This window comes from Scophthalmus maximus, chromosome 2 (genome assembly GCF_022379125.1).
Source record: "Scophthalmus maximus strain ysfricsl-2021 chromosome 2, ASM2237912v1, whole genome shotgun sequence".
Taxonomy (NCBI): domain Eukaryota; kingdom Metazoa; phylum Chordata; class Actinopteri; order Pleuronectiformes; family Scophthalmidae; genus Scophthalmus; species Scophthalmus maximus.
Genome location: NC_061516.1, coordinates 23,098,179 through 23,110,759, shown reverse-complemented (window position 1 = coordinate 23,110,759; position 12,581 = coordinate 23,098,179). Strand labels below are relative to the sequence as shown.

The window sequence follows — 12,581 nt, the reverse complement described above, 5'->3', positions numbered from 1 at the left end:
TCCGGGCGACTCTTTGACTAACCTCTGTCTGCCCGTAAAGACCTGGTGCACAACTCGTCAAATCTTTCGGTGAGTTTGGGAACTTTGGACAATCACCTTTTTGAAAAGTTTGTCAGAGACAACCAGAGTCTCCTCGTAAAGCGATTTCTATCCAATAAAATCCAATACTTCCTGTGCAGTTTGTAAACATCGCTCCCCGACACCGTGAGAGACGCGCTAGCGACAGATGCTACGACTCCGGGGTTGTGGACCTCGTGGTTAGCGCGTACGTCCAGTGCAGTTAAAAAAAAATGTACAACAAACAATCTTTCTCCGAAATCGCTTACTGCCCCTTTAAGTGATGTCTCATAATCTACACACTATATTCCATTAATGAATCTCTATAAAGGCGACCTTAGAAGACGAACTGTTTCATGCACAGTCAGCGGTGAAGCGGTGGCAGGTATATTTTTAGGCTAATTTGAGGGAAGCTGTAAAAATAAAAACACTTCATACGTTGATTTATAAATACCTCCTTGCAATTATTCATGCCACTCCGGCGAGACAGGCGGGGTTCCGACCTGGATGGGCCACCAGCCCATCACAGGGCCAAAGTTCTGAGAAATCAGAAATCTCATCTAATTATATTTCATATGAATATACATCATTTTCTCTCGGATGCGGTCGCCCTAATATCAATGTGTTATAACGGCTCCCTCTGATGTTTGCGACCGCCGCAATCAGAGAATAGGTTGGACCTCTTCCTTTCATCGCCTCTTCCTGTTTGTTACAAAACATCATCAACACTAATCTGAGTGTTTTGTCTTTATTCTCAGTGTGATCCAGGGTGTTGTGCTCCCAGTTCATCAACTAGCCGTGAGAATCTTTACTGGCCAGATGCATGTTGATCAATCTCTGCCCCCAACACACAGAAAGAAAGAGAGAGAGAGAGAGAGAGGCCTTCGTTATATTAGACGTATTGAGAAATAAGAATAAATATCAGTATGTTTTTGATTGTTTCAAATGGCAACTTTGGAGGAATCCTTTCAGATGTGATGGACACTACACATCCACTGAAGTGCAATTTCATTGTATTTGTCACCTTCCTGTTTAAGCCTATGTGGCTGAATCCCGTCTCAAAAACAAAGTCCAGGAAACGTTTTGGAGTTTGACAACAAAATTCCACAGGCTTTGGAGGGATAACGGCAGATGAAAGGGGCTGTTGGAGCCACTCCCTGCGCGCCTAAAGCTAAAGTACAGCAAATTGAACCAACTTGCGGGGGCCCCGTTCTGTTTGTATGCAGAATATCACCTCTCACTCCCCCCACCCCCACAGAGACCCCAAAACGTCTTGACTGTTGTAGGTCTGACATTGGGATTGACTGGTTACCATGGATGGGGGTCATGGATGTGGGCCGGGGGGGAAGCAATTTACCCAGTAGGCCCCCTGCTTCATTCAAAGACACCATGGATATAGAACATCGACCGTTTATGAAAAGAAACTGAATCAAAAAAATCCTTCACTTTCACTTGATCTTTTGATGCTTTTTCTTAAAGCTGATTTGAAGCCGACACACACACACACACACAAAGCATCACAAAGCTTTATAACACCTCACCTCTGTCTGACAGCAAAACTGTTTAATCTAAATTAAAACATAAATCCCGGCACATTTGCACCCTCGTGTTACCATGTTCCTCTGCACACTACCGGTAACTGATTGTACTACTGCACTATTTCCACAATTAATATTCATGTCAATTATTTATATTTATTATTCCTATTCTTCATATGTTTGCAATTTCGTGTATTTTTACAATTATATGTGTAGACATTGTATATATTTTGTGTGCTGTGGGAAACGTGCTGCTGTTACACCTGAATTTGCCAGCTTGGGATAAATAAAGTAATTATATATATATATATATATATATATATATATATATATATATATATATATATATATATATATATATATGTGTATATATATATATATATATATATGTGTATATCTCATTACCACTAATCCAATATGTTTGTGGTAACTGACACTCTAATTCAGCTCTTGCTTTCTGGATCAGACTTTTATCTTTAAGCTCCTTTTTTATTATGTATTATAAATTATTTTTCGTCCGCGCAGGTATCACGATTTCACAAATAATAAGAAGAGAGAGACTTCAAATAAATAAAAAACCTACTACAGCAACCCAGAAAAGCTCAAGAGTTTAGTTTATTTACCGAATTCAAATCAAATAAATGATGATTTTGGCAAAAAAAAAAAGGATTAGAAAAATGATCTATGACACATTTGAAGTCTAGTTTTCACTTGACAAGGAGGAAATAAGAAGGAGGAAGAGAAAGAGAGAGAGAGAAAGTCTCAATCCAGAAAGTAAACATGTGCCTCATGGAGGGGGAGGGGGGAGGGGGGGTTTAAAATAGTTCTCCAAGTGCCACGCCCACACACCATAACTCCCACTCAGCTGTCACCGCGGAGGGGGACGTTAGGTTTCCACGACGCATTACGCATCATCCATTCACAGATCCGCGGGACGTGGGAGTCTCCTCACATCTCTTCATCCACGCGTCGGGACACACCGCGTCTCGTCGTCTGGGTCAAGTTTTTGGAGCAACTTTGTTGCGCAGCTGCTATTTTCTGACCCCCTCCTCCTCCTGCTCCTGCTCCTGCTCCTCCGTGGTGCGTCGCTGGCGCACACCGGCGCCGCTTTGTGCGCCATCGGCTCCAACCACGTTTTACTTTGTGTGATATAGAACAAAACAAAAAAAAACTTTTATGAGATGATTGACGTGGCGCACCCGTTAACCTTAGTTAATGTTTTTTTGTTGTTGTTTTTGTGAGGTCCTGTAACCTGCTGCGGTGACGTTTTGGAGAAATTTTTTAATTTGAATTTTTAACTACCATTTTTTTTTGAATATGATCTGGGAGACGGGGGATGCGACCGAGTCATGAGCTGCAGCACGCGTCCTGGTCACGGACCGGACTGGAGCCACAGCCTCCTCTACCTCACCGTGCTCCTGTGGAGCAGACGCGTGGGCGGACTGGCTGACTTCTCAAGTAAGAGGAGGATGATGATGGTGATGATGGTGGTGATGGTGATGATGGTGATGATGATGATGATGGTGATGATGATGATGATGGTGATGATGGTGATGATGATGATGATGGTGGTGGTGATGATGGTGATGATGATGATGGTGATGATGGTGGTGATGGTGATGGTGGTGATTATGATGGTGATGATGGTGGTGATGATGATAATGATGGTGGTGATGATGGTGATGGTGATGATGGTGGTGATGGTGATGATGGTGATGATGATAATGATGGTGGTGATGATGGTGGTGATGATGATGGTGGTGATGATGGTGGTGATGGTGATGATGGTGATGGTGGTGATTATGATGGTGATGATTGTGGTGATGATGGTGATGGTGATGATGATAATGATGGTGGTGATGGTGGTGATGATGGTGATGGTGATGATGGTGGTGATGGTGATGATGGTGGTGATGATGGTGATGGTGATGATGATAATGATGGTGGTGATGGGGATGGTGATGATGGTGATGATGATGGTGGTGATGATGATGGTGGTGATGGCGATGGTGATGGCGATGGTGATGATGGTGATGATGATGATAGTGGGATGAGGAGGAGAAAGTGGATGAGAAATCAGGATGAGAATGAAAAGATTATCATCGTCCAACTGAAAGTTTTACTCTGTACTCATAGGTTTGATGTGGAGCTGTTGCAGGGCGGTTCAGTCTTTCACAATCTGCCTCTGTCCTTAAAACTTGACCCCAGTTTGGATTTGGCATGGAATGGCACACCTGTCTGAGATGCTGTCATATAAAAGAGGAGTGCGAGCAGTAAAATACACAAGTGATTGGATTTATTGTTTTGTCATTTACAAATCAGCAGGGGAAACCAGGCAAACTCTGCTCCGCTAAACTCACCATATAATCTACTGTATTTCAGTCAGTTCTGTCTCGCAATGGTCACTCTCTGTGAAAAAAACAAAAACAATCTCAAGAGAAAGGACTCTGAGTCACAGGAAACTGCACACCACGCAACAGAGGCGGGTCATATCGAGGGTTGAATGCCAGTTGGCAGAATCTGCCAGCCAGGAAAGAGAACTCGCAGCACTTTGATAAGTGAGTTTTCACATAGCAACATGAGACAACTACAAAAGAAACAAAAAACTAAACAGAGCTCCGAGGACTCGGAGGCCTCACAGCATCTGATGTGAAGCCACAGATGCAATAGACTGACAAGAGGAAGAAAAAAGAACATTAACTACAGAGTATTTTTATTCCCATTATGGTTTTTAGCTTTAGAAAGTTTCCTCCAGAGTCACATGGAGGCGTTGCCCCCCACAATCCATCCGTGACACAAATGTGTCCCAATATCATAAAAACCTGATGTTAACGCGACACACAGACATGGACCTCGTGACCTTGACATGTTTCCGTTATGTAAATTCAACAATTTTCGATTTTTGAGTTGATCATACTTAAAATTTACAAGGTTGACACAGCCCCATTACCTCAAGGTAAATTGACAACACGTACAGTCTCCTCTTTGCATATGTTTATTAGCGGAATAAACCACAAAAAAAAGTTATAGGTGTAAGTAAAAGTATATAGTCAACGGTTTTCTGTCCACATGACCAGTTCTCACTTTCTTGTGTGCCTAAATGAAACATTTGTTAATGTTAAAAACATAATTACAACAAGAACAATACTGAACACATACATTTTTTTCATGTCAGGCGCACTCGTAACTTTCACGTTACACTCGCTGTTCTAAACTAAAAGTGTTGTTGCCAATAAAGTGAGCGAGGGGGCATTTCGTGCCGATCGAACTGAACTTCATGTGTACAATTGGTGGACTGTCCCTTTAATGCACCATAATATCCCACAGACTACCTGTCCAGGATCATCACCAGTCACTCGGCCCACGCGTGCGACGGCGAGCCGCTGCGCCTCCACTGTCCACGTCACTCCACCATCTCCATCCAGGCGGCCTTCTACGGCAGCGGCGAGGCGTGGCTGTGCAGAGCGGCCCCCGACCCGGCCCCCGACCCGGCCCCGGCCCCGGACCCTCCGCTCGGAGCCCGCAACCACAGCTGTTCAGCGTTTACTGCCCTACAGGTGCGTTTTTTATAGCGCGGGACACGCAGCGCTTTTTTGCGCCCCTCGCTGGGTCAGCTTGTGAGCAGGTGGGGAGGGGTGCGTTCGCCGCGTTCAGCGGATTTATTGGAGCGGTTTTAGATTCCGGTGTTTGCTCTGCAGAAGCTGCTGTCAGAGTGTCAGAGCAACAGAGATTGCCAGCTACCTGTCAATCCACTGCTGTTCGGGAAGGACCCCTGTCCCGGCACCGCCAAATACCTCCACGTGGACTACAAGTGTAAACCCAGTGAGTTCCCGAGTGTGTCCCCCCCCCCCTTTTTCACCACCATATATACGGTCTGCTCCTGTCGCACGTTCACTGGTGGTCCAGATTCCCCACTGTCATCACCTCCTCCTCATCCCGACCGTTTCTCGCCTCCCCCCACTCTCAGCCGAACACAAGAGACACGTGGCGTGTGAGGGCGACACCATGGTCCTGAGCTGTAAGCCCCCCAGGGTGCTGAACATCTATGCAGCTGTGTACGGCAGAAGTCTGGGCCAGGCCGACACCTGCCCCTCGCCCCTGACGAGACCACCCCCTTTCGGTGAGTCGACGTCGCCATCGCAATGTCGCCAGGAATCTTAAAAACTACTCCGACAATGTATTTCACTTTACACACAGAGAGAGAGAGAGAGAGAGAGAGAGAGAGAGAGAGAGAGAGGAAATGAAGCATTATCTTTAAACTTACATTACTTGAAAAAGAAAAAAAACTGTTAACAAGGGGCAACACATACTGTAACGCTTTGATGTCTTGTGTCTTTAAACCATGGAACTGTGCTGAGTTGCTTTGTGGCACAAAATAACTTTTTAAATGTCATTGATGGTGACAAGTGCACAGGCCACTGTCCCAAAAAAAAATCACTCCCCACTTACTAGATGTACTAGATGTATTTAAAAAAAATTGTGCGTTCAAAAATGAACCACCACAGGGAAAAAAAAATGTTGATGGGATGATTGATGGTTTCTAATTTCTGCTACAATGTGCCGAATACTAGTGTCTGTTATTTCGAGGTGTCGTGAATGAGACAAACAGAGACAACCTTTTTCTAAGCAAACAATTTCTCCCGTCAATGCCCCCCCCCAGAGTGTCTCAACCACGGGGCCGTGCGCTCGGTGTCCAACTCCTGCTACGGCAGACAGAAGTGTGCTGTTGCCGTCGGCAACCAGACCTTCAGGGACCCCTGCGCTCCAGGAACCAGGAAGTACCTCAGCGTGCTCTATTCTTGTGGTAGGACTCTTTGTGCTTTCTCCTCATTCACAGAATAGAATTGCAGTACAAGCCCCCGTGGTACATTGCAAAAATAGGAATTACGCTCCCTCATTCATCATCCTGACAGCTCCAGCGGCAAACGTTTATAGTCCCCCCCCACTGTCAATTCTTATCTGCTGATCTCAGCCATCAGCTTTTCTTATCGCACCGCACCCGATAATAACAACACAGCAGCAGCACGGAATAATACACTGTGAGCTCAGATACGTGGGGGTTGAGGCTCACATCCTGGTGAACTTCCTGCGATTGGCGCAAAATGCCAGTGAGGTCATCCGATCATGAAATTGGACTCGTGAATTAAAAGGGGCAGTGAGCGATTTGGGAGAAAGGCTCGTTTCTCTCTCGTTGCCGTTGTTCCGTGTGGTGCAGTGTACAGAGCCAGGGCTGTGGTTTGATTTTTGCAAAAAACGTGTATTGGTTTAAAATCGCTTACTGCCCCTTTAAGCTTGGTGGGAAAAGGCAATTCTCCTGACGGGCTCTGTTGTCTCCGTCTACCACGAAACAAGGCGTGTTAACCTCGCAGGCCGGTCATGGTCACCACGGGACACTAAGTTTTTCACACTTCCATCGTGGGCCCATTTTCTTTCCCCAAGAGGTTTAGATGTGGGAATAAGTGGTGCGTACCGAATCGACTGGAGATTCGCCAATGCACACAAAGATACACGTCTGTCCCGTCTTGTTTCCCAGTGCCGCACTCTTTACTGAGGGAGGCAGACCCGAACATATTCAGCTCCACCTCGTCTCCGACTGTGGACACGGAAAAGGGTAACGGCAGCGTAATTTCTGTTTCCCTTCCATCTTTTCTCGGCCTCTTCCTCCACGTCACAATTCAAATTTTTTTCCGCTCCCCTAGATCTGGAGGAGTTTTCCTCCAAAGGGCCAAGAAGGCCGGGCGACTCGGGAGCTATGATGAGCAACTCTCTCCTGACCTATGCCTACATCAAAGGTAAACATGATCTACTCACATGCACGCATGAGCGCACATGGACGTCCGATCAATGTCCCCCCCCCGCATCTCCTGCCGTCTCTTCCCCCTACGCAGAGCATCCAGAGATGGCAGCTCTGCTCTTCGCCTCCAGCGTGTGTGTTGGTCTTCTGCTCACGCTCCTGGCCGTATCAGTCCGAGTGACCTGCAGGGGGCGCCAACTCGACGATGACGCACTGCCATCCAAGTCTTGTAGCCAGACTGTCACCCGCCAGGAGGAGGAGGAGGAGGAGGTGGAGGAGGAGGAGGATGATGATGATGACGAAGAGGGAACAGAGAGTTCTTGTATCTCGACGGCAGGGAGGAAGGCGATGTTTGGCTGGGAGGAGGTGACGTACGTGAGCGAGGCGTCTGAGCGGGCGGAGAGGATCGAGCGCAGAGATATGATCATACAGGAGATTTGGATGAACGCCTACCTGAACGGCAGCTCGTGTTGAACAAACCAGGAAACTTTTATTATCGTTTTTTTTTAAACATGAAACACTGGATCTGCAGTACTAGCCAATTTTCTTAATTATCCATTTTAGGGCTTTATGGGTGGCCAAGTAAATTTGGAAATTTTAAAATATCGTATTTATTTATTTACATTCACCATCAGATGAAGTAAATGTTTCAGGTTTTGAGTACGGTTTCCAAAGAAAAGGTCAAATCACTGTTCATGACAGAAGTACTGTAGCACAGTCGCCACATTCAGTCAAGAACATTACTGTACGGATTCGTCGTCGAGGCGTCTCACAACAGATAATTCAGTGAAACCAAAGAACACGTCACCTCTGCCTGACATGAAACAGTTCAAACGCATTTCGGGTGTAATGTCAAGGATAATCAACTGGTAAAAATGTTTTGATGTTCATTTTGGGAAGACAAAGAAGACTGGCAAAAATAGACACATTGGTGTTTTCCCTACAGTATAACTACATTAGTGGTTATTAAAATTGGCAGCTGTTCATACCAGAGAGCCACAAGGGATCGCTCAGTGCCGTCTGAAGTCGATGTACAAGAGGTGGAATTGTTTTTGATCCTTCAAACCAGCGACACGTCTCTGAATCACCGCATCCGCTCCGTCAACAGTTCCACCAAGTCCAACCTCTCCGGGTGAATGAAAACACTTTCACTCTCGAGCGCGACAACTTCCTCGCCCCTGCTGGGACGTGTGTGTGTGTGTGTGTGTGTGTGGGGCTAATGGGAGACAAAGAGAGGAAAGGTGTAGCATCCTTGTCCCAGCACTGCACGGGATGAACTTCTGAGACTTTGTGGAACATTGGGGAACATTAGCACATCGTCAATAGAATGTGTATGAACACTGGAAACCATTCTATCTTGTGTTTTTTTTAACAATAAAAAATTGTATAGTGAATACAGATTTAACTTGAGTTTTGTTTGCACAGGTTTAAGAAAAAATGTAACTTTTACAACAGGGTGATAATAATCAAAGGGAAAACAGGGAGAGGATTGAAGTTGAAGAATAAATCAGGTTTATTAAGATATCAGCCTCCATGTGACTTCACTACCTGTTCTGTCATCCTTTGTGTCCGCATGTCTTCTTCACATTTCAAATTTGGTTAAAAATAAACGTTGGTTGTTCATCCAGAAACTCATAAAAAAAACAAGGCCAGCATACTTCTAAAACTGCCTAACAGTAGTCATATGAACATTACAAAATCCTCTGGAAGACTTCAAATAACACCAACAGATGTCAGGACAGTGATAAGGCATTTGGTTGCATGTGATGCTGTTAGCGACCAGCACCAACGACGGGTATCCGTGTGGCGGTGGTCTTTATCTTGGCCCCCATTTGATGTTCGAGAGGCCTTGAAACTGTTTTTTCAGGGCCTGTCTGTCCGACCACTCGGAGTCGAGGTGGCTGTCGTCATCTGCCTCGTCCAGTTTCTGAAAAAATGTGACGAGGGGACGGTTAGAATCGGCGCAAACTGAGGAGGGTGGTGGTTCGTGTTCTACCTTTCCTCACCTTGAGCTCCTCCTGCCTCCTGTGGTAATGCAACATCATCTGTTTCTGCTGCTCGTCGGTGACCAGCGGCTCCCTCGCTGGTGCCCCCTGCCCTTTCTGAAGGGGAGACGGGGACAGCAGCAAACGGGGGTTACGGTTGTTCATCCTGACACCGCAAATTTACTCACTCAGTCGCTCACATTTCGCATCTCACCTTCTGGATTTTGACCACTAGCTTGGTCTTGTCATTTTTGCCCACGTAGTCCTGCAGTTTCTTCCCCCTCTGCATCTCCTTGGCGGCCCACCAGAGCTGGCACTCGTCCTCCGCGATCACCTGCAGAGATGCCTGGGCGGGGGCGAGGAGACAGGCGGGGAGGGCGGATGCAGCGAGATGAGGATGGAGGCGGAGAAAGGCGAAGAAAGAAATGATCAAGGTGGCAATTACGTAGCTTCATGAATTTCAATTGCAACGATCCCAGAGAGACTGTAAAATGTAGATTAACAGTTGAACATATCAGTTACTGCAGTGAGCAGTTTCATCAGTTCACCTGTGTTCCTGACAGGTCTTCCTTGTCCTCGAACTCCATCCTGATGGGGTCGTGAGGAGGCAGCCCCATGGGGTACACGATCATGACGGCACCCCTCAGCTGATCCAGCGCCTCTTTTACCATCTCCATGGTGACACAGACGTTAGCTTGCACTTGTTTCTGAAGGATAAAGAGAGAAAAATTATAATCTGACCCTTAGTGAACAATATAATTTTTGGTGTGAAACTTTTCATACTCACTTTGGAGATCAGTGCCTTTGCCTCCTCCATTGTTCTCATCAACACCTCTTTCATTTTATCATTTGGAGCTGAAGTGGGCAAAGACGTATGTGGTGAGATTTAGCAAAAAATATTTTCCCCGACTGATAAACTTGAAAAAACTATTCAAAGCAGTACAACCACATGTATTACATATTCAAATAATTGCAGAATTTAGAGCAATTTAGTATAAGTCTTGTATTGGTCTCGAAAGGCTAATAGCGGCCGATATTATCTGCCAACCGATATTATCAGTCAGGCTCTAATTTAGAATAATGAGTCTTTGATCAGGAGCCAGGAGTCTCACCGTGTCCGTTCCTCCTCCCGATCTCGTCCTTCCTGAACACCGGCCCTCCGCTGGGCACGCACGTGTCTTCCCATTCGTCCCTCAGCTTCAGATCCACAATCTGCTCCTCCGTCAGCCCCTGCATGTTGGGCGGCAGCGTGACGCCGTGGTCCGCTAGCTCTGGGATCTCTGAAGGGAACAGAAAAACCGAACGAGAAACTTTGCCGTCAATGTGTCCCCCCAGACTCTGAAAATGGAGGGCCGAAGTCATTTTCATATTTGACATTCGTCAGTTTTTCTTGGGTGTGTTCTTCATTAACTCCGCATCTGAACCTCGACCGGTCCCAGTTTGTGACATCCTCTCACAGCTTTCACTGCTGTTAAGTTTGTGAAAAAGGCCTCAGCAAATCCCTTAGCATCCTTATCAGTGATCATTTTGCTTTAATGTGCATATTTCAAGGTTTTCTTTCTTAATAGACATCCTCTCTCAACTTTTTCACAAACTTTAACTGCTGTGAAAGCTGTGAGAGGATGTCACAGACACACGAGAGGTGGTTTGATGCCAATAAATTCATGAACGAGTGAGCAATTGAAAATGACCAACCTTTCATTTTTACAAATGTCAAATATGAAGAAAAAACAGAGAAATTTAGTCACTGAAAATGAATGCTGGATCACAGTGTGTGTGTGTGTGTGTGTGTGTGCGTGCGTGTCAGTCGTTCTCTCACCAGCATATACTGTCCACCTTCAGTCTCCCATTGTAAACGGCTGTGATCTGCTGGATCACAGTGTGTGTGTGTGTGTGCGTGTGTGTGTGTGTGTGTGTCAGTCATTCTCTCACCTGAACATATTCTGTCCACCTTCAGTCTCCTGTTGTAAACAGCAGTGATCTGCCGGATCACAGTGTGTGTGTGTGTGTGTGTGTGTGTGTGTGTGTGTGTGTGTGTGTGTGTGTGTGTGTGTGAGAGTGTGTGTGTGTGTGTGTGTGTGTGTGTGTGTCTGTGTGCGTGTGTGTGTGTGTCTGTGAGTGTGTGTGTGTGTGTGTGTGTCTGTGAGTGTGTGTGTGTGTGTGTGTGTGTCAGTCATTCTCTCACATGAACATATTCTGTCCACCTTCAGTCTCCCGTTGTAAACAGCTGTGATCTGCCGGATCACAGTGTGTGTGTGTGTGTGTGTGTGTGTGTCAGTCATTCTCTCACCTGAACATATTCTGTCCACCTTCAGTCTCCCGTTGTAAACAGCTGTGATCTGCCGGGTCACCGTCTCCAGCTGCTCGTGCACGGCGGCGCTGTACAGGAACTGGCTCTCGTCCCCGCGCTTCACGTGCAGCTGCACCATCGCTCACCTGCCGAGAAAGAGGCGATTTACTTAAAAACTCTCCACTCGCGGAATAAACACGCGAACCGCTCGACGGCTTTTTCTCTGAGTGGATGAATGAACGCGGCGCCCAGAGTTTTCAAGGCAAACTGTGTAACCATAGCAACAGACAGTCATGCGCAGATGCTTCTAGAAAAATCAACAGCTAGCTTTTAAGCTAGCTAAGCTGATACAAGTGTTTACTGGCTCGGTTTATTTTACCGATAATTGTCACTATTGTCTTTTTTTTTTTTTTTAAAGAAGGGGGTAACACATACCTGTACAATGAAATAATAAGAAAGACAAGGCGGTCCTCCACCATTCAAAGCGGTTCACTCACCGTTTTGTTTACAACCGGTAACGTGACGATGCGTCTGTCCTGCATCGTGTGATCTATTTACGGCAGGTTCGATTAATTCCCACCAGCGTGACTGCCCCCTAGCGGTTTGTGGTGGTAGCACCCCGTTGTGTGCTCTCCACATGGGAAACTGATGAGAGCCGTGAACACCTTCACCGATTACTTCACTCCAGGCATGAGGTGAAATATGAAAAGTGAGCCTCACAGTGTTATGGTCACTCAGCTGCACATGTTTGCATCACCTAATCCATAATCCATGCACTAGCAAAACATTTTGAAAAACATTTTTTAATTGCCATTGAAGGTAAAATCATGTGCAGCCCCTCGCTCAGTCAGAGCCCAAAAAAATCATCAGGGTTTTAATTTATGATCAGCTAAAGCCTGCCTGAGTGGCAATATACA

General features: G+C 46.0%; 2 protein-coding genes across 3 annotated transcripts; one reads left to right on the top strand and one right to left on the bottom strand.

The window, feature by feature from the left end:
- The first annotated feature begins 2,441 nt into the window (after positions 1 to 2,441).
- On the top strand, positions 2,442 to 8,789 carry eva1c (eva-1 homolog C (C. elegans)). Its single transcript, XM_047327571.1, has 9 exons — positions 2,442 to 2,675; positions 2,925 to 3,053; positions 4,923 to 5,152; positions 5,294 to 5,417; positions 5,563 to 5,715; positions 6,256 to 6,399; positions 7,129 to 7,206; positions 7,295 to 7,387; positions 7,484 to 8,789. The coding sequence occupies exons 2-9, from the start codon at positions 2,945 to 2,947 to the stop codon at positions 7,861 to 7,863; spliced, it is 1,311 nt and encodes a 436-aa protein (XP_047183527.1). The 5' UTR covers positions 2,442 to 2,675; positions 2,925 to 2,944; the 3' UTR covers positions 7,864 to 8,789.
- An 89-nt stretch (positions 8,790 to 8,878) lies between these two features.
- cfap298 (cilia and flagella associated protein 298) lies at positions 8,879 to 12,249 on the bottom strand. 2 transcript variants are annotated; one of them, XM_035627215.2, is made up of 8 exons: positions 12,162 to 12,249; positions 11,665 to 11,810; positions 10,487 to 10,654; positions 10,162 to 10,229; positions 9,923 to 10,081; positions 9,589 to 9,720; positions 9,396 to 9,491; positions 8,879 to 9,316 (listed from the first exon to the last, which is right to left on the bottom strand). In XM_035627215.2, the coding sequence occupies exons 2-8, from the start codon at positions 11,801 to 11,803 to the stop codon at positions 9,206 to 9,208; spliced, it is 873 nt and encodes a 290-aa protein (XP_035483108.1). In that variant the 5' UTR covers positions 11,804 to 11,810; positions 12,162 to 12,249; the 3' UTR covers positions 8,879 to 9,205. The 2 variants fall into 2 exon arrangements, with proteins under 2 accessions (XP_035483108.1, XP_035483106.1); XM_035627213.2 differs by having other exon boundaries at positions 12,100 to 12,224.
- Between the last annotated feature and the right edge of the window lie 332 nt (positions 12,250 to 12,581).

Coding starts and splice junctions, on each gene's coding strand:
- eva1c (XM_047327571.1), top strand. CDS start 2,945: ATGAGCTGCAGCACGCGTCCTGGTCACGGACCGGACTGGAGCCACAGC. Junction 7,207..7,294: donor GACTGTGGACACGGAAAAGG/GTAACGGCAGCG, acceptor CCGCTCCCCTAG/ATCTGGAGGAGTTTTCCTCC. Junction 7,388..7,483: donor GACCTATGCCTACATCAAAG/GTAAACATGATC, acceptor CCCCCTACGCAG/AGCATCCAGAGATGGCAGCT.
- cfap298 (XM_035627215.2), bottom strand. CDS start 11,803: ATGGTGCAGCTGCACGTGAAGCGCGGGGACGAGAGCCAGTTCCTGTAC. Junction 10,655..11,664: donor GGTGGACAGAATATGTTCAG/GTGAGAGAATGA, acceptor TGTTCCCTTCAG/AGATCCCAGAGCTAGCGGAC. Junction 9,492..9,588: donor TAGTGGTCAAAATCCAGAAG/GTGAGATGCGAA, acceptor TCTCCCCTTCAG/AAAGGGCAGGGGGCACCAGC.